General features: G+C 40.0%; 1 protein-coding gene across 1 annotated transcript in view; it reads right to left on the reverse strand.

The window, feature by feature from the left end:
* The window catches only part of cdc73 (cell division cycle 73, Paf1/RNA polymerase II complex component, homolog (S. cerevisiae)), a 315070-nt gene that overhangs the window by 90170 nt on the left and 201171 nt on the right, over nt 1-23729 (reverse strand). Inside the window, exons 12-13 of the mRNA XM_073063512.1 lie at nt 22988-23023; nt 22637-22724 (exon numbers count right to left, since the gene is read on the reverse strand). Of these exons, the coding sequence (XP_072919613.1) occupies nt 22637-22724; nt 22988-23023 (124 nt within the window). The remainder of the gene's footprint in view (nt 1-22636; nt 22725-22987; nt 23024-23729) is intronic.

Below are 23729 nucleotides of genomic sequence, written 5' to 3' on the forward strand. Positions count from 1 at the left end.
AAGGTGCAGCGGCACACCAAAACCCTGCCACAGCAGTTCCACCCCACCCGCCTGCGTTTCGACCACATTCATGTGGATATCGTGGGGCCGCTGCCAGTGTCGCGAGGAGCGCAGCACCTCCTAACTGTTGTAGACCGGTTCACATAATGGCCAGAGGCAGTCCCGCTCAACGACACCACCTCCGAATCCTGCACCCAGGCACTGATTGTAACCTGGGTGTCTCGCTTTGGTGTACCGGCCCACATTACCTCCGACAGAGGCGCCCAGTTCACCTCCAGCCTGTGGTCAGCTGTGGCCAGCCTTTTGGGAACACAGCTACACCACACAACTGCCTACCACCCACAATCGAACGGACTAGTGGAGCGTCTCCACCGTCACCCGAAGTCGGCTCTCATGGCCCGCCTGAAAGGAGCTAACTGGGTGGACGAGCTTCCCTGGGTCCTGTTCGGAATCCGCACGGCGCCCAAAGAGGATCTGCACACCTCGTCGGCCGAGTTGGTGTATGGCACACCCCTGGTCGTCCCAGGAGAGTTCATACCAGCCCCAAGGGAAGGAAGAACCCGCAGCAGTCCTGGACAGACTACGTGTGAGGCTCGGTAACCTGTCCCCCATACCCACTTCACAGCATGGACAGAGCCCGACCTGCATACCCAAAGGCCTGCAGCACTGCAAGTTTGTTTTTGTACCACGGGGCGGACATCAGGCACCGCTACAGCGGCCCTACGAGGGGCTGTTTAAGGTGATCAGGAACAACGGGTCCACGTTCGTACTGGACATTGGGGGGAAAGAGGAGGTTTTCACAGTGGACTGACTCAAACCGGCCCATCTGGACTTGGCGCAGCCAGTCGGGGCTCAGGCACCGCAGAGCAGAGGCAGACCTCCCAAACAGAGGCCAACTCAGACTGTGGACATTGGGGGGTGTATTGCTGGTTCTGGGGGTTGGGGGGGGGGGTTATGTGGTGACCGACTTTCCAGCGCACTCCAACCAGCTCACAAAATGGCACGCGCCAGCAGAGAGGCCGGCCCCAAAAAGAGCGCCAGGCCTTCTTCACCAGCAAGGGGAAAAGCCCACACACGGGAAGGAACTGTGAATATTCACTCCCTACAGCATTCCTGCCCGGGGAGGGCGGAAATGGGAAGGCTTAGAAGTGAGGCCGCGAAGTTTGAATAAATCTTTTACGCAACTGCAACTCACCGTCTGCGTGTCGTTATTCCAGCGCTGTGTGTAGCACACCGCTACAACTTAATATTTTCTAGCATTGCCACTAATGCAATTAATTTGTCAACATTGTGCCAAAAGTAAAGAATGGCTCTGACACATTCCAACCCAAAAATGGTAACCATAGCAACAGTGACTATTCAGGGATCTTCACACTCTGTTTTTTTCAAGTCTCTTCAAAAACAATGACTTTCAAAAAATCAGTGGAGTACTTAAAAGCCAACTGTTAAACTGTTAATCCACCAATTGCACCAAATCTTACAAACCAAACCACTGCTCATTTTAAGATGTTAAATTATTATGCATAGTATAAAATATAGCTATATCAGGTCAATTATGTATCTGGAGCCAATATTAGTCCTGAATGACATGATACATATCCTATCATGTTGTTTATTAGAATACAAAATATTAACATCCAATTAAAAATCATATTATGCAGCAATGGAAGCATTTACTATGGCACTAAAATGTGTTATCCTTGAACACCTTATTCAAAATGTGTTGACTTTGGTAGGATGCACTTTCCATACAACCAGTTCTCTTAATAATTTTGGCCACCAAAATATAAATGAGAGTGTCCCAATTGGCTCTCCAATTTTTGTCAAGAGCTAAAATTGAATCAGGCTTCTATATAGTCTAATGAGAAAACTGAACTGAAAATTGAACCAACATCCTTCCACAAATGCATGAAGGACGCATCAATGAATTGCCCCATAATGTGCTCCTTTTCAGATTTTAATAAACTCCAAAACAGCAAATACATTTCTCATCAGTACACTTAATTCTTTGGATAGTAAATATTGTCACTGGTGTACTATAATATTCTAATATTCAGGGGAAGATATGACTGGAGTGTGCATCTGAAAGTGCACTTGAACCTTATAAACGATCTTTTATATGCAAATTATTTACTCATTGCATCAGGTCTGGCTCAAGAACACAATGTTGAAAATGCTCTACCTAAGACAAATGCTTTCAATGAAATTATCAACAGAATGTATTTGTTCTCTTAAAAGCATTTAAAAAAATCCCAAGTAACTTCACAGGATGCTTGGGAAAATACCAAATATCACAAATACGAAATGATATTTGTTACTGAGCCTGTAAATATTGTTATGAACCCCATAACTGGGTCACTTACCAGCAAAGATAGAGAGGTCCGCTGAAGTCTGATGGTACCATTTTTAAACGTTTTTATTTGTAAAGGGGCACAAAAGTAAGGTTAATACAAACATTCAGATAATATACGTCGTCAATACTCAATCTAAAGCACGGGTATAGTAATAATCATCAATAAGAAGTAGCTCTATCGTTTGTCTAGGGGTAAAACTATCGTCCGATGGAAATATCAAAGTCTCTGAAGTTCATGCAGGCTTTTAGCCTTTCGGAGACCGCTGGGGCTCACGTGTTGGAGAGAGAAAATAAACTTGCCAGCCTGTTGGACTCAAATCGTAGAATCGGGAACGTGAGTTCCCCGTTGTCAGTTCGGAATCCTTTTCGGGGTTATCAGCCACTCGATTCCCTAGCTAGGGGAACCAAATCACACGTGGCTCCCGAACAGCTTCCCGTCCTTACGGGAGCGATGAGCAATGGTGTCTCTGTCTGGTGCGTCGCTGGAGTACTGCCACCTGCAGTCTCCTTTTTATCATGACTGGCAGATTTGTAAATGTCAATCAAGGTAGGGTGATACAATCCCCACCCCACATTGCCCGAGGGTGTCCATGTCCCCGATAGCTGGCACGTACTATAGAGTTGCAATTCACACAGGTGCCTCTAAGAACAATGGTCAAATCCATTGCATTGTCTCTCATTTCCTGGGTCCAAGACCCGAATTAATAGCGATCTTGCGATTCTCCGGAAGGAGGGGCTGGTCCCGCACCCTTCGGCCCCTCAGAGCTGTGGTACATTCATAACAATATACATTAGCGCAGATGGGGAAAAGGGTGAATAAAACAGGGAAGAGAGAGAGGTTTAGGGAGAGAATTTTGGAGCCCAAGGCATGTGCTGAAGGTTCAGAGGGACACAGTGGAGCAATTAAAATTAGGAATTAAAATCAGGAGTAATACAGACCAAGACTGGAAGAATTACCAGAGAATGATAATTGAAGAAAGTTTTAAAAATCAACCTATTACTTAAACTGAATCTGGTTTTGTTCAGAAAAGTGATAGAGCTGAGTTCAACCTAATACAAATTAGGGTTTAGGCAGAGGAGCGCTGAGCGACCACTTACAAAGGAAAAATGAGAAACACTACGAGTGCATTGGAGTAGCTGAATCAACAGGTAACAAATGTATTCAAGAGTTTCAACACAGATGCACCGAGACAGGCCAAAGACGACCAACATCAGGGAGGTGAAAATAGACAGTGGTGATCCGTATTTCCTATCACACTAAATGAGATGACAAGATCATAAAATATCTGCTTCAAGATAATTACAAGGAAGAGATCAAACTGAAGTCGTAAGCGCTGAAAAGTTACTGAACTTTTATATATGCCCAGTAATTACACACAAGTCTACCTCAGTTGGTTATTGACTGAGAGCAATGAATGTGGATGTCACCATTTTTAAATTAAGTAAATTTTTATTGAAAATAAGATATAAAAATTACTTGATAAGTTAAAGGCAATAGACACGTCAAGAGACTATCAATGCTGCGCATATAGAAGATAATGTTGCTCATGTTTTCTCAACATTGTTGAAAAGGACTGACATATCAATGAGAAATCTGTTGTTGGGCTATGGAGATAACAATATTGGAAGAGACATTATTGTTTTACAATAAGAAAAATTTCGCACTCTCTGACTATGACAGATTAGATTAGATTTTCGAGATTGAAAACATTTAATGATGAAAGAGCAATTCAAAATGTCAGTATATGGCAGGACAAGACCTGATAAGACAAATTCAGGAATAGAATTTTGGAGAAGACAAAATACCCTGGTACATGTTAGAATGAATAGGTGTTGGCAAGAACAGAGAAGGGAAGAGCACTTTTGTGAGGAGAGGACTCTTGATGGCAAATATGGAAGAGAAGAATGACTGTTAAGCACCATTCTGCTCAATTTTACAAGAAAGGCAAAATGAGACAAATTTTGACAATTATTTATGACTCAAAAAAAGCAACACAGGGATTAAAAATCTGAAGAATTTATAAACTACTGCTGAATATATTTGTAGTATTTTATAGCTAAGGAAAGATCAATCTGAAACATCATCTCATTAACATGTCTCAGTAAGACATCATTACACCATTGCCTTCAGACTCATTCTCTGAAATCAACTTCATAGTTGTAGCTGAAAAGGTACTTTGCACACAGGAATTTAGTGAAAGTACAGAGTAATGTTATAACCAACAAGGACTGGATGGTTTGGTAATCTCCGTATTGATCTTCTATGTGGTAGAATTGATTTTAGATATTCAAGTATAGTTTGGAAGTCTAGAGAGCATTGTTAAAAACACTCTAAATAGACTTTGCTTGCTTTACTATTTGATAAGTAAATATACTTAGTTTGCTGTTAATCCGGCTCACTAGAAGCTTCACAGCTCCCACTTATTGGTTGATACAGTGCTGCCAATCGTCAGTGATCAAACAAAGATCTTCTCAGTAATAGATCAGATTTTGCAGACAACTGCAAAGGAATGGTACTTGCCTTCAGTAACTAGGCTCAAGGTTAACACAAGGTGTATATGAGCTTATGAGACAATCTTCAAGCAGCCATTTGTTCACATCTGCCCTCCTTTACAGAGCATCTCTGGTATCTTACTGGGGCATGAAGTTTAAAATAGTTAACTATTCAGAAAGCAGAAATTAAATTTAAATCACATATAAATGATTAATTATAGGATGAGAAAACAGGAGGAATAAGGAAACAGAAGTGAAATAGCATAATTCCCAAAAAAAATTTTTGAAAGATTTCATCATTAACAAATATTCTGAAGAATGAACTGTCCTGGGTCCAGTACATAGATGCAATCATAAGGAAAGAGTAACAGTACCTTACTTTTTTTTAGGAGGTTAAGCAGGTTCAGCTTGTCATCCAACTTCTACAGATTGACTATTAAAAGTTAACTTGACTAGTTTACTAATCTGTTATGGCAATTTGAATACGCAGCAACTTAAAGCTGCACAGAGCAGTGAACTCTACCCAATATATCACCAGCGTATTCATCTCCATCATTATTAGAATCCACAGGAGGCAATGCCTCATGAAAGCAGCTTCTATCATTGAAGGTCTCCACCTTCTGGGCTATGTCATCTTTTTAGAGCCATCATGTTCAAGAACAGCTACTTCCCTTCAACCATTGGTTCTTGAACAAACAGTACAATCACCCCAGTTTAGCAACACTAATGACCAATTTGTACTAAAATGGACCTTCAAATTTATTGTAATTATTTTCTTTCGAATTTGGCCATAACCAATGTTTTATGTTTCCTTATATTTCTTATACATTGCTCTATACCTATGGTGCTGCTGAAAGTAAGTTTTTGATTGCATACAAATATGTACTTGTATATGACAATAAGCTCATCCTTGACTTAAGTGCTTTGGAGTACTTAAGTGCTCCAAATTAATTTGGAATTAAAACATCTAAAATATGATCACTCTGTAATACTACCACATTATGACATTAAGGAAGAGCAGCAAACATTTAAGGAAGCAAATTCCATATGAGCTTTTATTACAAGTGTGTTCACTTAAGAAATAGTGAACTATTGTTACAATTATACATGGTGTAGGTGAGTCCACAACTGGAGTATTGAAAACAACTATGGTCCTCCTATTTAAGGAAGGATTTAGGAAGTACAAGAGATCCATTAGGCTAATTGCTGAGAGGTGAAGGTTGTCCTATTATAAATGGCTAAAGAAAATTGATCTTCATTCTCTTGAGATTGGAAAATTAGGGGGCACTGAAACATCTGAAAGATTCAAATGATAGTTGCTGAGACATTTACATGAGTGGGACAGTTTCAAATGAGTGGACAAACTAAAAGGGACTGGTCATTCAAAGTCGAAGACTAAAGAACTTTGCCTTGCAGAAGGTGGCAAATCACTGAAATGTTCCATCCTAGATAGTTGTTAAATCAGTGGAGGCATTCAGCAGAACTCCAGTATTTTGTGTGTGTTGCACTACAAAATCTAATTGGACACAAAGAATTTACATAAAATTGTTATTAATGATCTAAGCACAAATGATCACTTGCTGCGAAAGAGACACCCCTTTTTCTCTTATTAGGAAGAGATAGCCTGAGGCATGTCACATTACCAGGTGAACGAGTATTCTTTGGGTATTGCAAGTCTGTGTCTTCATTTATACTTTGCTGCACACTTGAGTGCTTGATGGGGGCGTCAAAGTTTTTTTGCTGGTGGGGTAGGGGGGTCGTTGCTTTGCTGCTGCTTATGCACGGGAGGGGGAGCTGGGGGGACTTTGGAGTTCTAACATTTAAATGTAATTCATTCTTTGGGGCACTTCTCTATTTTCATGGATGGGTGTGAAGAAAAAGAATTTCAGGATGTATATTATATACATATCTGACATTAAATTTACCTTTGAAACCTTTGAAATAGATTATGTAGGACTGAAATTAATATAATATTTAACCACAATGGAATATGGCTTGTATCAATACTAAACACACAATGAATAAATACCAGAATACAAGGATTATCACAAGGAAGGGCTAAACCAGAAGAAGAGGGCCTTTAAAGATGGTGATCGGTTGGAGCTTAAAAGAGTTCAGAAGGAACTCAGAGTACAGATAAGGGGGGCAAAGGAGCAGTATAGGAGGAAGCTAGAACAAAAGCTGCAGAAAAAAAGCATGAAGGAGGTATGGGATGGGATGAAGATCATCACCGGATGCGGTGCAAAGCGGGGGGCAAACATAAGTGGAGATGTGGAGAAAGTGAACCAGCTGAACAACTTCTTCAATAGGTTCGACAGCACAATCTCATCCTCACCGCAGAACTCCACACCAGGCTTACTTCCCTCACAGGAAAATAGCCACTCACAGGAGACCTTGCCCACGCCCAGGATTACGGCTGCACAGGTGGAAGGTCAACTGAGGAAGATCTGACCGGATGGAGTTTCCCCACGATTACTGAGGGCCTGTGCGACTAAGCTGGGAGAACCACTACAGCGCATCTTCAACATGAGCCTGGAGCAGAGAAGAGTACCCAGACAGTGGAAAACATCCTGTATTGTCCCGGTACCGAAGAAACCACAACCAAAGGAGTTGAATGACTTCAGACCTGTTGCCTTGACGTCGCACGTGATGAAGACCATGGAGCGGCTGATAATACAGAATCTGAGGCCACAAACCAGGCACGCCCGGGATCCTCTTCAGTTTGCGTATAAGGAGAAGGTGGGAGTGGAGGATGCTATCACGTATTTGCTGCACAAATCCCTCTCTCACCTAGATGGGGCCAGTGGTGCTGTGAGGATTACATTCCTGGACTTCTCTAGTGCCTTTAACACCATCCAGCCCAAGATCTTAAGGCACAAACTAACAGAGATGGGAGTAGACTCTCACATGGTGGATTGGATAGTGGACTACTTGACAGATCGACCTCAGTATGTGCGGTTGGGAGACTGTAGGTCTGACACGGTGGTCAGTAGCACAGGAGCGCCGCAGGGGACCGTGCTCTCTCCGGTCCTGTTCACCCTGTACACATCAGACTTCCAATATAACTCGGAGTCCTGCCATGTGCAGAAGTTCGCTGACGACACGGCCATAGTGGGGTGTGTCAGGAATGGACAGGAGGAGGAGTATAGGAAACTGATACAGGACTTTGTGATATGGTGCAACTCAAACTACCTGCGTCTCAATATCACCAAGACCAAGGAGATGGTGGTGGACTTTAGGAGATCTAGGCCTCATATGGAGCCAGTGATCATTAATGGAGAATGTGTGGAGCAGGTTAAGACCTACAAGTATCTGGGAGTACAGTTAGACAAGAAGCTAGACTGGACTGCCAACACAGATGCCTTGTGCAGGAAGGCACAGAGTCGACTGTACTTCCTTAGAAGGTTGGCGTCATTCAATGTCTGTAGTGAGATGCTGAAGATGTTCTATAGGTCAGTTGTGGAGAGCGCCCTCTTCTTTGTGGTGGCGTGTTGGGGAGGCAGCATTAAGAAGAGGGACGCCTCACATCTTAATAAGCTGGTAAGGAAGGCGGGCTCTGTCGTGGGCAAAGTACTGGAGAGTATAACATCGGTAGCTGAGCGAAGGGCGCTGAGTAGGCTACGGTCAATTATGGATAACCCTGAACATCCTCTACATAGCACCATCCAGAGACAGAGAAGCAGTTTCAGCGACAGGTTGCTATCGATGCAATGCTCCTCAGACAGGATGAAGAGGTCAATACTCCCCAATGCCATTAGGCTTTACAATTCAACCGCCAGGAGTAAGATATGTTAAAGTGCCGGGGTTGATTGTATTTAATGTATTTAAGTAAACTACTTAAGAACTTTTTAAAAGCTATTATTAATGCTTTTTGAGAGAGTGATTTAGAGGCATATCATATTTTTACTGAGTTAAGTATTGTATGTACCGTAGATTTCGCACTACAGAGCGCACCTGATTAAAAGCCGCTGGCTCTAATTTTAGAAATAAAATCAATTTTGTACTTGTACAAGCCGCACCGGATTTTCGGCCGCACCGGATTTTCGGCCGCAGGTGTCCCACGTTGTAATATGAGATATTTACACAGAAAGATATTACACGTGAGGATTTTTTAACTTTTAATTAAATCCATATGGTAACATAAACAAATACATATTGCAAATGCTTTTTTTCGAACCGTACCTGTAACGCGGCTACTTTTAAATATATGTTGCGTATACTTTTTTACTGAACAACATTCCAACATCTCCTAACGACTGGTAAAAAATATATATACTGCAGCCTACCAGGAAAAGTTATTGATCGCCTTTAACTTAAAAGCAGCGTTTTGGCTCCGCCGCTCGCCCCCCGCCTTCCCGTTTATCGCAAACCGGTATTTCCCACAAGACGCAGCGAAACCGGATGTGACGTCATAGCATCCCGGGATGTAGTACAGAAAACAAATATAGTTAAAACACTTCTAACTTTAACTAACAAATGAATTACTAAGCGAAAATATTATAAACTAAGTAACTGCCATAAAGGCAGCACAATGCTTTTCTTCGAGTGTTTTCCATGTTGATGAGGGTGAGTACAAATGACTGATTTACAATAATTTAATTGTGAAAGTGCGCTTGATTTATCGTACAATTTCATTGGACCTCTGTGAACTACTCATCAATTTTATTGGTCTACTGTTACGAGGCAAAATGTTTTTGGCGGCATGAAAAAAAATCATGCATTAGCCGCACCGTAGTAAAGGCCGCAGTGTTCAAAGCTGTTCAAAATGTGGGAAAAAAGTAGCGGCTTATAATCCGACATCTACGGTAATTAGTTTTGCTACAACAAGTGTATGGGACATTGGAAAAAATGTTGAATTTCCCCATGGGGATGAATAAAGTATCTATCTATCTAATGCAAGTGATTCTAACATTATGGATGAATGGGCAACGAAAAGTCAACCATCCATATTTCACCAATCACGTCAAAAATTTGTGAAATTGAAAAATTGTTCTCTCCTACAGAATTTATGTGAAAAATATAAATAAACACAAAACTTACTTTCTTTCAATGCATATTTCTTGATGCGTGCACAGATCGTTTAGCTTCACATTATGGAAAATGGAAATACGGACCATCTTTTAGGAACACAATCCATTCTTAATGCTAAGATCATCAGTATCACTTTTTATATGCTAGAAATTGCAATAATAAATTCCTACTGGAACAATCCCAAGAAATCTAATACTGTCAATAACAAATTCTCTAATTCAATTTCAGACTTCAAAGCAAACTTGTATTAATTTGATCTCCCTCTAAATAAGAACAAAAGGGAGGCTCATTATCAATAGCAGCAAAGTTCTTCTTTAGTTTATTAGAAAAAGTCAACAGGGTTTATCAAGTTAATTTTTAAGCAGCTTAAGAGAACTGAGTAAATGCATACAACAAAAATAAATCACACCCAGAAATGTCAGCAATCATACACTTCCTAGGTACAAACTTTGTAGTTTCTGTCATCCAATGTAAATACAGAAAATAATGACAATCAGGAGGAAAACAGGACACTCTTAATATCCCAGATACCAAGTATCAGCTTGAAAGTGCAAATCTGAGTATATTAAATGAAGGAGGATATCATCATCTGCAGAACCATATTTTGCAATAGTCTATCCTTGCCTGTCGGCTTGAAACTGCACTGTTAGCAGGCTTACTTCAAACTGTTTCATGGCCTAAATGGCCTACTACATTTTTCTTTTTACCCCCCAAGACCAAATCCTTTTAATTATTAATCCATAGAATGTGCATATTACCATTGCTGACTGCAGAGAGAAGAGTGACAAATCTCTTTGAAGGATGCTTTTTTGACCATTCGGGATCAATGAACACTTGAGTTGAACTTCCTGCAAATGCATACAGATACTTTCGATTCAAAGATGGAGGTATTTAGATTATTTTCATGGAGACCATGATGAATATTTAACTTATATTTGCCAAAGTTTCTCTAACCTTGCCTCATAGATTACTTGCACAATTGCAGCTGTCGATTTATTTATCCTTTCCTGTATCTTTTTAATGCTTAGTCCTTCTTCATATAGTGAACTGTATTCAGTATTTCCATTTGATCAATACCAATTGCAAATTCAGAATTCCTTTCTGACTATCACTCATTATGTTTCTAACTATGCTGCTCCTAACTCTGTTCACAATCCCTATTCTTCCTGCATTCACAATGATGCCTTCATTAATCTATCCATCACAGCCCCTTTCACAAGCAAAGTGTTCACATGAAAAATGACAGATGAGGGTTCAATGGTTTCACATCAGAGAATGTACAGTTTAGAACCTAAAATTCTTACTCTTTACAGACATCCACAAAACAGAAAAAACCCAAAGAATGAATGATAGAAAATTCAGTACCCCAAAGTACCCCCCCTCTCCCACACACAAGCAGCAGCAAAAGTATCAACCCTCCCCCGTTATTTGCTCCAGCAAAAGCACTGACACATAGTCCATTTTTGTTTATCGATACAAGAAGCTGGGAGGTGATGGGTGGAAGAGGCAAAGGACTAAGGAAGATAAAATCTGATAGAACGGGGCAATGGATTATGGGATAAAAGGAAGGAGGTGGGAAAGCAGAGGGAGGAAGATGTGGCAGATGGGCAAGTTATCAGGGTGGGGTAGAGGAAAAGGAAGTATTTGGGCCAGACAGATGAGACAACACAAAACAGGGAGGGGAGACAGAAGGGTGTGGTTACTGGAAGCTAGATACTGTCAGGTTGGGGACTACCATGATAGAACATGAAGTTTTGTTTTGTTCCTTTAGTATGTGTCTAGCCTCTACCTGGCAGTAAAGTAGGCCATTGGCATACACATCAATGCACAAATGGGAAGTGGAATTATAATGGCTGGCCACCAGGAGATTCTGGCTGTTACAGCTGACAGAGTGAAGGTACCTAATGAAGCAATCCCCTAATGTGTAATGGGTCTCACCAACAGATTATCTACTGACATCGTTTACAAACCAAATGACTTCCAGTTACCTTGACTACAGCTCTTCCCATCACATCATTTGCAAGGATGTTACTCCTTTCTCTTATTTCCTTTGTCCCTGCCACAACTGTTCTCATGATGAGACTTTCCATTCCTGGACATGCAAACTGTCATTTTTTTCCCCAGTAAACAGGGTTTCCTCTCCACTGCTATAAATGCAGCGGTTATTTGCATCTTTTCCACATCTGCCCTCACACTACTTGCCCAGCCCTGACATAACAGAGATAGGTTCCCCTTCTTCATACCTACCATCACACGAGCTTCCACATCCAACACATCGTTCTACACAACTTGCTGCATCACCAACATGATCCCACCACCAGATACATCTCCCCCTCCTCTTCACTTATTGGATGAATCTCTTTCTCTGCAAATCTCCTGTCCTTTCATCCTTCCCCACCAATTCCACCCCCCAGGCATTTATACCTGAACTGAAATATTACACCTGTTCCTATATTTTCTTTCTCAGCACCATTCAGAGGCCTAAACAGTTCTTCCAGTGAGGCAGCACTTCCCATGTGAATCGTCAGTATCACTTACTACATCCTGTGCTCCTCGTGTGACCTGTGCTACATTGGGGAGCCCCAATGCAACTGGAGAGGGAACTGGGGGGGGGTGGGGGGTGCAGGCGGAGAAGGTCACTTTGTCACACACCTTGGCTTTGTTTGCCTCATCAGCCAGGATCTCCCGGTGGCCAGCTAACTTAATTCCACTTCCCCTACCTATGTTGTCATTTTTGTCCACAGCCTCCTGTACTGCGAAATTCAGGTTTAGATTTATTTATCACATGTACAATGAAACACACAGTAAAATGTCTCATTTACATTAACAACCAACACAACCTAAGGGTGTGCTGGGGCAGCCAACAAGTGCTGCCACATACTCTGTCGCTAACACAGCATGCCCACAATGTTCAGCAAAAGAACACACCAGAAATAAAACATAACAACAGCAAACAAGCCCTTTTCCTACTTCCCAACCACCCACTCACTCACACATACAGACAGACAGGCATCCAAACCCAGGACAGGCTGTCTCCAACCCCCAGTTCCCGGCAGTCATCGGGTCCCTGACTCTGAAACATGTCAAGCCAGGGACTTTGACCATCGAGCCTCATTTCTGGATTCACTAATTTCAGTCTTGGATCTTCAGGCTTCGGCCTTTGGTATTGACCCCAAGTCCTGCCAATCACAGGAATTTGAAGTCCGGGTCACAAACTCTGGACTTGCACAGACTCCAAGTCTGGGACTCGCCGACCTGGAGGGTCACCTGTGCTGTGTCTCCAGTCCGTATGGACCTCTGATCCCTGGACTCACTGACCTGCTCACCAGCAACTTTTCATTTACTGCCCTGATCATTAACTGCCCTCATCCCTATCCCTAAACCCTAACCTGTCTCCTAACTTCCTGCACTGCCCCCAAAACCATCCCCACAAAACTAGACACAGACCAGTGGAACAGCAACTCATATCCCATTTTGGTCATCTGCAATCCAGTTTCTCACATTATTCCCACTCCCCTATCCCTCCCACTTATCTTTCTCCCTTTCATCTGACTTCACCTGCCCGCTTGTGCTCCTCCCCTCCCCCATCCTTTTATTCTGGCCTCTTTCTAGTTTCGATGTTTTTTCAAGGTATTACTCTCAGTCCAAAATGTCCTCTGTTTATCTCCTTCCAGAAATGATGTCCAACCTGCTAAGAATCTTTGGGATTTTTATGTTGTCCTTCTATAACCAGCCTCATGCCATGCATATATCTGGAGATTTTAGATCATTGTGCAACATAGATGTTATTTTTTTTAATTGCAAAGATATGAACAGTTAAAATCAGTTAAATATTTGCAGTGATTTTCTAATTATAATTCAATAACACATTCAGGGCATTAATGAAAGTGTCACAACCAGCAGGTAGCATGAGAAAGGAGAAGGCAGAGCTTGGTAGAGGTACAAATATGGTTGGGAGTGCAGGGAGAGTTAAGGGGTCTAGAATATAGTAAGTGTTCTTGGGATTGAACATATTAGAAATGACTTCCAAGATATGGAAGTAGTATTAGTGGGACGTAGAGTGCATTAAATCCTTGGGATGGATGGTGGGAGGAGGGTGTAAAGAGGGCAGCTGGGTGTTAGTATTTTTCGGAGGATTTTCCTGAAATACAAAGATTAGTGGTCCAGTGCTAAAAGAAAAAAGCCTACAATAGATGTGATTCACCAAAGCAGTGAGTACAGGAAGTAGCATACTAATACTTGTTTGGAAATTTATAACCTACAGTGAAGGAAGTCAGATGCAGGAAGCAAGAAGCATCGGTGCATTAGACCACTGGAAAATAGGTTCTTTAAGCCTGCAGGAAAGACAGGCAGAATTGTGAGAGACACCTGAAAACTACAAAACTGGTTGAAAACTGATTACACAAGGATATTCAAAATAGTATATCTGTGAAATTATGCAAGAGAAAAGGAAAGCTAATTGGAACCAATTCAGTGAAAATCATCTAGCCCTAAACCTGAAATGAGCAGGTTGTCTTATGAGGAAAGTCTGGATCTTTCCAAACTTATTTCCAGTGGAGTTCATAAGATTGAGAGGTGATGACTGAATTACACAAAGACCTGCAGGATCTTGACAGGATGGATTTGAAGAAGGTGTTTTCTTGAAGAATAATCTATACCAAGGTGTTAATACTTAAAGATAAAGAGACTTTATTTAATAAATAATAAACACTGAAGACAGAGATAAAAGAAGATACTTGCTCACATAGGGCCATGAATCCTTGCTATTCTTTTCAATAAGTGCAGTGGATAGAGACTCTAATTAATTTCAAGGCAGAAATAGATAGGTTCTTCATAAGCAAGGTTAGTAGGTTACTGCTGATAGATCGGAATGGAAACTTGAGATTACAGTCAAATCACCCATGATCCTATTGAACGGCAGGGGCTTTAGTAGCCTACCTCTACTCTTGATTTGTTTGGTAATATATTCTAAACATAATCTTTCTAAAGAATGTCTGGTCTTGACTCAATTCAGTATTATCACTGTTCTATCAACTACCCTGCTGATTTCATACTTTTAAATTATTTCAGCTTCTTGATTTGATCTGAGTTCAACTTGCATTTTTCTAAAGCCTTTAACTGCACAAACTGCAATTTTTCTATGCTTAATAACTGGGTCAGTTATACTGATTAACTTTTGTAACTGGCATAAGAATCAAGTTCCAATAGCCACATTTGTCTTGACACATTTAGTCTCATATTGGTGGTAGGGAAATGCCTCATATATAATTTATTGTTTTGTTTGTTCCTCTAGCTTTTGTTCTTCAACTGTTTCTTACGTTCTTCTTTATTTTTTTTTATTACCTGCATATGCAATACCAGTATTTCAGTTTCAAATGTACATTAAATTCCATAGTGCTCTATACAACTACAGCTTATGATGTACATCCTCTTTCTTATTGCAATGCATTTAATTTGGATTCATTTCTTTGAAAAGACCTACTGTTGTCCTGGTTGCTAATTACTCTAAAATCAGATTAATCAGTGTTTTCCCCTTTTTCCAAGTATCAAACAATTAAAATGAAGACATTATTACCCTGCTTTTTAACATATGTTCCTTATTTTGCTGACCTTTGTATCATAAATTTCTTAAATGATATCTGGTATGAAGATATATACTTACTAGTCATCAAATCTAAACACTACAGTTTGCATTAAAGTTTAATTTGCATCAGTAAATTACAATTTCTTTAAGATCTTTACCAGACAAATGGATGCAACAAGTCACACTCAAGCAGAAACAAAACTGATTCCAGTTTGACTACCTATTGAGTCTTTATGTCACATATAATTAAAAACCCCCAGATCACTAAATGTAAATAGCAGTATTCTGCTATACATCAGATTTCTTCTGCAACATCTCCAAAAAGAACAATGAATAGAAGAGCTTCCAAAACCTGATTTTGCATTTCAGCAAATAAATTTCATCCAAAGTAAAAAGAACCTCCAATGTCTGTTCTTGCCTTTAGAATTTTAAACATTTATTTATATGCTGTCAAGTAAAATGTTCCAGTAGATATGAATCTGCTACACTCCGTAACTAGAGCTCAAAAAATCTTTTTAATGATCTAAATCAAACTGTATTAGATTGCGTATTGATTAAAAAATTAATGCACATTTTGCATGTTAATCTTTTAATGAAATATCATGACATTTATCTCGACATGCACTATAAACTCTGCCAAGACAACAGTTTCATTTATCAATGCCATGTAAACTAATTTTCTAAATTATTTCCATTCCAGACTGCAGCACAATCGAGTTACACCATTATATTTATTAATACATAATATTATTGTTGATCTCAACTGTCATACTGAGATGGTATGTTGCTTTAATAACTGATTCATAAGTATTGTTTTAAGTTTAATACTATAGATTCTACAGAACTTAGGACAGATCTCAGAAGGAACTGCTCTCCCAGAGAGTTGTTAATCTGTGGAATCCTCTGCCCAAAGAAGCAGTAGAGGTTACCTCATTAAATATATATGTTTGCACTGTTCGGCAATTAAGAGTTAAGCAGACAAGATGGGTAGATGGAGCTGAGTCCACAGCTTAATCAGCCATGATCATACTGCTTGATAGAGTAGGTTTGACAGGCCAGATGGCTAAATCTCCCTGAATTTCTTAAATTTTTTATGCCAACCAAGCTTAATTTACTCACTAAACATCAAGACTTCATATCCAAGATATAAAAATGAACTTGTACCAAAGTGATGGCTATATGGTCTATTTCATTCAAGTAATCAGTATTATACTATTCCTTAACCTATGTTTTCAAGTATATGACATATATCTATACAGGCAGTCCCTGGTTTATGTACGAGGTCCGTTCCTGAGTTCGTCTTTAAGTCAGATTTGTACATAAGTCGAATCAAGTACATCCGGTATTATTTAGCGTCAGTTAGTCAAACGTTTGTCTTAGTATATAGTATATATTTTACCTTTCTATGCATATAAAACACTTAAGAAACGTATGTATTCCAATAATTAAACCACTGTGTAGCTTAAATCGGGGCAGGGCCTTTCACATGCTCCATTATTCTCACTTTATCCGTTATCCTTTGACCGACTGTAGCTTTACGTTTTTCCAGTGACCGATGGTGTTTCACCTCTTTCCAAACGCTTTATTATTTCCACTTTATTTTCAATCACGATCGCTTCCCGTCAATGGAACAGAAACACTGTGAGCGGCAGGTCCCGAGCTCCGCCGGCACCCTAGGTCCACTGGGTCCCAAGTACCACGGCACTAAGACAGGCTAAATGGGACAAGTGGGAGCTGTGCTGGGTTTGGGTATTTGATCCTCCACAATATTCCGCGTGGGAATTTAAACTGGAGGTGGCAGTGTATTTTTTTTATGAGGTCGAGCTGCGAGCTCAACATCAACCCGGCACGGACAGTATGGGAGTCACTGGATCAACATCAACACGGTACGGAAGCGGTCTGTCGCTAGATCGAACTCGGGAGCCTCTGTTCTCGAGCTCAACGCTGATCTCACAGCGCTACCAGCCAACCAGAACGGGGGGGGGGCGGCAGGGTCAAGAGTGAATCTTACTAAGAAAAATTTAAGCCAAATACAAAGTTAAACATTCAACACAGTGTCAACAGCAACAACTTAAAATGGCGGATGATGTTCTCCTTCCTCGGCTCGTAAGTACGAGTTGTCCGTAAGTCGGACGTTCGTAACTCGGGGACTACCTGTATGTAACAGATATAATATATAGACATGTACTTCTTTACACATTGCTGTAATGACATCACAATACACCTTATTATCAATATGTGATCTTCCTCACATATGCTGTCAATAAAAATATTATAATGTTTGAAACACATTACCAACTAATAGTAATCAGCGGCAGGTTGCTATCGATTCAATGCTCCTCAGACAGGATGAAGAGATCATTACTCTCCAATGCCATTCGGCTTTACAATTCAACCGCCAGGGGAAAGATATGTTAAAGTGCTGGGGTTAGGACTGAGTTTAAGTTACCGTTCAATGTATTTTAGTAAACTATTTAAGAACTTTTTAAAAGCTATTTATTAATGCTTTGTGAGAGGGTGATTTTAGATGCATATCATATTTATACTGAGTTAAGTATTGTATGTAATTAGTTTTGCTACAATAAGTGTATGGGACATTGGAAAAAATGTTGAATTTCCCCATGGGGATGAATAAAGTATCTATCTATCTATCTAACCTTGTGATAATTTCACATTTTATATCAGCTTCCAAAAAATCACTGATCAACAGCAACTTTCCTTAACTGACAGGACTATAAAATAATGCTGATAGAAGTAGGTCAGAAAGAAATTTGGTTAATTCTTTTTAATATGCAGTGGATTCAGTTAATCGGGCCATTGGTTAATCAGGGCAGCTGTTTATTTGAGACACTATGCCACTTAATTAGGATAGGAGACTGTTGCCAGTTTCAAACTAGCATCAGTCACATGCACTTAGCTGGCTGTTAGACCCTACACAGTGCTTACAGTGGACAATTTCTAAATAGCATCAGTTGTGTTTGCCTAATGTTCAAACAGCAGTGACGTCTGTCATTGAAAGATGGTGAGAAATGAACAGTGAGACAATTCACAACTGTTTTGATCATTGCAGTTCTAAGCATTCAGGCTTGGAGATGCCAGAAATGGCCAGGAGTGAAAATGAAACAATTTTACTACTTTAACAAGGTAGGAACTACAATAAATTGAAGGTATTGACAATCATTTTGAGTATTACAATAAAAATGAAGATTTGGAAGATGTTACCATCTAAAGCGCTGCCTGAAGGCAGTCCATTATCTGCACTAGGTGACTACACTGATTTCATTCATTAACAGTCAATCGAAAGAACTTGGCAGATGAATTCCCCCATCAATAACAAATTGGTATGAATACACTGTTTTATAGTACTGTAGAGGTATTGGCAATGTTCTAAGTTGTCAGTATTTTATTTAAATACACAAATGATCGCTCACTGAAACGGTAGTTCGTTTTTTTTATACCTTTCAACTATTTCCATGAAACTTCAGCTAATTGGTCAGCTGCTTAATTGGGTCAAAATAAACTGGTCCCCATGTGTCCCAATTAACTACAATCCACTCAGTTCCAAAATAGGTAGTTTCTTTCTAGATATAGACCACTCACTTGTTTTTCGGTTTCTTGCTGCTTCTGACCAATTCTACCTACTGTTCCGGCAAAATTGATTTCCTCTACACATCTGGATTATGCTTCCAAACTCAATCAACCTCATTATTGTTGCTATCAAACAAAAGGAAAAAAAAAACACAAAATGCTGACAGAACTCAGCAGGCCAGACAGCATCTATGGGAGTAAGTAGTGACGACGTTTCTGGCCGAAACCCTTCATCAGGAGGGTCCTGAAACGTCGTCACTACCTCCTCCCATAGATGCTGTCTGCCAGCATTTTGTGTTTTTATTTATTTCCAGCATCCACAGATTCACTCGTGTTGCCAAAGGGAAAAAAAAGTTTGGTCAGGAGTGACCTCAGTGTTACAGGATTGTTTTGAATGCGCTGACTGATAACAGGGTTCTGGGCACTGGTGATAGAACGATATGCTGTGATCCGTTTGGGAGGGTGGTGCAGCAAGAGCTGTGCTTTCCCATGCCATCAGGAAGACAAAAATGGGATTACATACAGAAAATCTACAGCTGCCTCTGTGAAACTAGGAACATGAAGTGCATGTGATAAGGCATTCAGTCCATAACAGATGGTAAGACCGCCCTGCACATCAATGACAGTGACACCTCTCTACCTGACAGGCGGAACATCTTCTAAGCATGTTTTTATGCACGAAATGATGTGCCGCTGAGAAAGACCCTCCCTCCCTCATACAAGCCGGCACTGTCTGGCCATAGTTGATGTGAGGAAGATCCAGGCCAGGGTCAACCCACACAAGCTGCAGGGCCTGTCAAGACACTTGGTCATATGCTTAGAAATTGTGTTAGCCCAGATAGCAGATGTTCTCACTGACATCTTAAATATCTCCCTGGATCAGAGCACAATCCCCAAAAAGCCACCACCATCATCCTAGCGCCCAAGTATCCCATTTCAATGACTACTGTCCATTGACAATTACCCAAGTTATAATGAAATGTTTCAAGTGACTGGTCATAAACTGCATTAAAACCTGCCTTCCCATCACACTGGATACCTGCCAGTTTGCATATCACCAAAGTTGGTCCACTGATGATGTCACAGCCTCTGCCCTTTACACAGTCCTGTTCCACCATGATAACATTGCTCCCTATGTCAGAATGCTCTTCAATGGCTTCAGTTCCACTTTCAATACAATCATTCCCAGAAGCTGGTGGGAAAAACTGTGCATATTGGGTCTCAAAACCTTGCTCTGTAACTACATCTTGGACTTCCAGACAAAGGGACCACAGATAGTCCAGTTTTGGCTACAACATCTCTGGTTCCATCATGCTAAGCAAACATTCCCCCAGGCTGTGTGCTCAGCCTGCTACTGTTTACACTGCTATTGCATGACAGTAATGCCAAATCCAGTTCTAACCACTGCATTACGTTTGCTGATGGCATAGCAGTGTGGTCTCATCTGCAATGATAATGAAACAGCAAGCAGGCCGAAGGTGGTTTAGCTTGTGGAGTCATGTAAACACAACAACCTGAGTTGTGGACTTCAGGAAGGTGCAAGCTGAACATTCCCCACTGCACATCTAAGGCTTTGCCAAGAAGAGAATAAGGAGCATCAAGTTTCTTGGCATACACATCACTGATGATCTCACCTGGTCCCTCAACCTTCCCTCTTTAGCCAAAAGTTCAGCAGCATCTCCACTTCCTGAGAAGACTGAGACAAGTGAGGGTCCAACCACACCCCCACTCTCATCACCAGGTCCAGCACCTGGCACGTGGTGTGCCGACAACAACCTGACCCTTCACACCCAGAAGACCAAGGAGATCATTGTGGACTTCAAACATGCTCAGAGCCATACTCATGTCCCCATCTTAAACTCTCAACTGTTGCATTGTCAAATAAACTACTTTCTTTGTATCTTGCTAATTAATGGCATTGTATCCATTGCTGAAATACTCAGTTTATTATTGTTCAAATACTTAAATGGGCCACTGGAAATACAAAGCAATATACACAAACTGCTGGAGAAACTCAGTAGGTCAGGCAGCACCTATGGAAATGAATAAACAGTTCACCTTTTAGGCAAGAACCTTCTTCACGACTGAAAAGGAAGGGGGAAGATGCCAGACTAAAAATGTGGTGAGAGGGGAAGAAGGACTAGCTAAAACGTGATAGGTAAAGCCATGTGAGTGGGAAAAGTAGAAGGCTGGAGAGGAAGGAATCCAACAGGCGACAAGAGTGGACCCTGGGAGAAAGGGAAGGAGGAAGGGCACCAGGAGAAGGTGAGAAGAGACAAAAAGCCAGAGTTGGGAACAGAAGAGGAGGAAAGAGAGGGGATTTTTTTTTTAAACCGGAAGACCATAAGACATACAATAGGACAAGAGAAATCAATATTCGTGCTATCAGATTGGAGGCTAGGCAGACAGAGTATGAGGTGTTGCTCCTCCAACCCGAGAGTGGGTTTATCTTGGCACAAGAGAAAGCCATGGTCCAACACATCAGAATGTGAATGCGAATAGGAATTAAAATGGTTGCCACTGGCAAATTATGCTTGCGGCAGATAGAGCAGAGCAGTGGAGGAAATACAATCCCAGACTGTGAGAAATACTCAAGTTGCCACTGTAGATAACTGACCTCAGAACAGGTCCTCAGATAACAACATGTAGGTTATACTTCCTTAAATACATGTAATTATAAATGTAATTATAATCAACACTAACAAAAAACTTACAAAACTGAATAATTCAGATTAACTATTAAAGTTGAATTAAAATATTAAAATCAACTCGATTAGAAACAAATGCTTTGTCTAAAGGGAAAACATCCTTTCTACATTCTTTAATGGTCAATTGTAGATTATCTCTTCAATGGCTTAAGTCTTTCTTTTGCACTGCACTCTTCATTATATTTTGTAATACTTTACAAGTCAACTGTACAGACCTGATTGTTACCTTGAAATTAAGCATATCAGACAATTCATGTTACACTTTTTTGTAACTTTAAAGCTCATTCAATCCAATTAATCATGCTGATTCATCCTTCAATTATATTCCATAGAAATCCATCAATTTACTTTCCAGAATTCATTTAATTTGTTAGATTTAATATTTGGGAACTACATCTATACTTAGTATTCTTTATAGCACTTAGAAATATAAATTATGCTTAAATAATCCACATCATGAATACTATCAAAAATACCTGTATTTTTAGGTTAAAAATGTATAAAAATTCTTTTAAAAATCATGCGTTCATCATACCTGGTGATTTAAAGTATGGTGTAAAATTATGTTGAAATTGGTTTTCATACTTTTCGCAACTTATCTGAAGATTCAACTTATTTTTCCAAGTATTTCTGGGTTATTTTCCCCTGGAGCTTAATCTTTATTTTGACTCCTCGATTACATAATGAAAATGTTAAGAAACCTAATGTAAAAGTAACGTCCTGGGTAATCCATAGATTCAGGAAAAAAGGCTCTATTTATTTGAAGTGTGAATTCCATAAAAGTTGCCTATATTTATATAGACTCAATCAATATTTCACAACTTACAGCCTCAGAATTTATTTTACAACATAAAATACTTCTCAAATTATGCAACTTACTTTAAGTCCTGTAAAAGATCCTTTGCATTCAGCATGGTAATTAAAGAAGTGGTAGCTGCAGGAATAATAATGATTGGAGTTCGAGAGCCTGGAAGGAAAAGACAACAATGTGAGATTTTTTTACTATCCAATGACAGCTGCGACTAAAAATAACAGTTTTTTTTCTTTAGAAAACTTGAATGTTGAATCACCATTATAACACTGTCCTGATGCATGCAATTTAAAAATGCAGACTTCTACCATTTGTTATACTAGATTCTAAAGCAGAGTATTGTACAGAAAATTTTTACCACAAAATTTCTTGCCTGCAGAAGTGCAAATTAAAGCAAATAAAGTACAAATGCATCTTACCCTTCTTTTGATTTGGTGGCGGCCTTGCTTGTGAAACTGTTGGTGGACAAAGATTAAAAATAGGATATTGTTACAATATATAGATTAATGGAGTAAAACTGCATTACAAAAGTATCTAATCATAGTTAATCAAAATATTTTGTAAATTTGCTTCTGCACATTACTTCTTTTGCCTCAAAATATTCCAAAATTTAACCAAAATATATTTAATATAGTCTAGTTTTTGAGGAATGAGTCCCCAAACAATCAGACATCTCAGTGGAAAAATCAAATTACTTTTATCAAAAATTCAATGGTGCTGCAAATGAAGGCACAAGAACTGCTAATAGGAATGCTTCAATATTTTCTTCATAATCAGACCAACGTTTTAAATAATTTTGCTTAAACAAGTTATTTTGAAGAAAATGCGCCACTAAAATTTTTCAAAAAGCATCGTACTGCAAAAGGCAAAATCCCAAAAAAGTGATACAAGTAAAAATCATCTCTAAATTATCCATGGATGTACAACACACAACTTTCAAAATGTGTTATGTGATTGTCATGTGAATCCCTCTAATAACTTGGATTACAATATCCACTGATGCTGATTGGCTGAACTTAGAATTTGCATTATTGACTGAAGAATTCAGATTGTATTTATTTAGAAAAGGATTAATGTACAGTCGGCTCTCTTTATCCGCGGGGGATTGGTTCCGGGACTTGCCCCGGATAGAAAAAAAAAGGATGCTCAAGTCCCCAACTG

Source organism: Hemitrygon akajei, chromosome 12, assembly GCF_048418815.1.
Source record: "Hemitrygon akajei chromosome 12, sHemAka1.3, whole genome shotgun sequence".
Taxonomy (NCBI): domain Eukaryota; kingdom Metazoa; phylum Chordata; class Chondrichthyes; order Myliobatiformes; family Dasyatidae; genus Hemitrygon; species Hemitrygon akajei.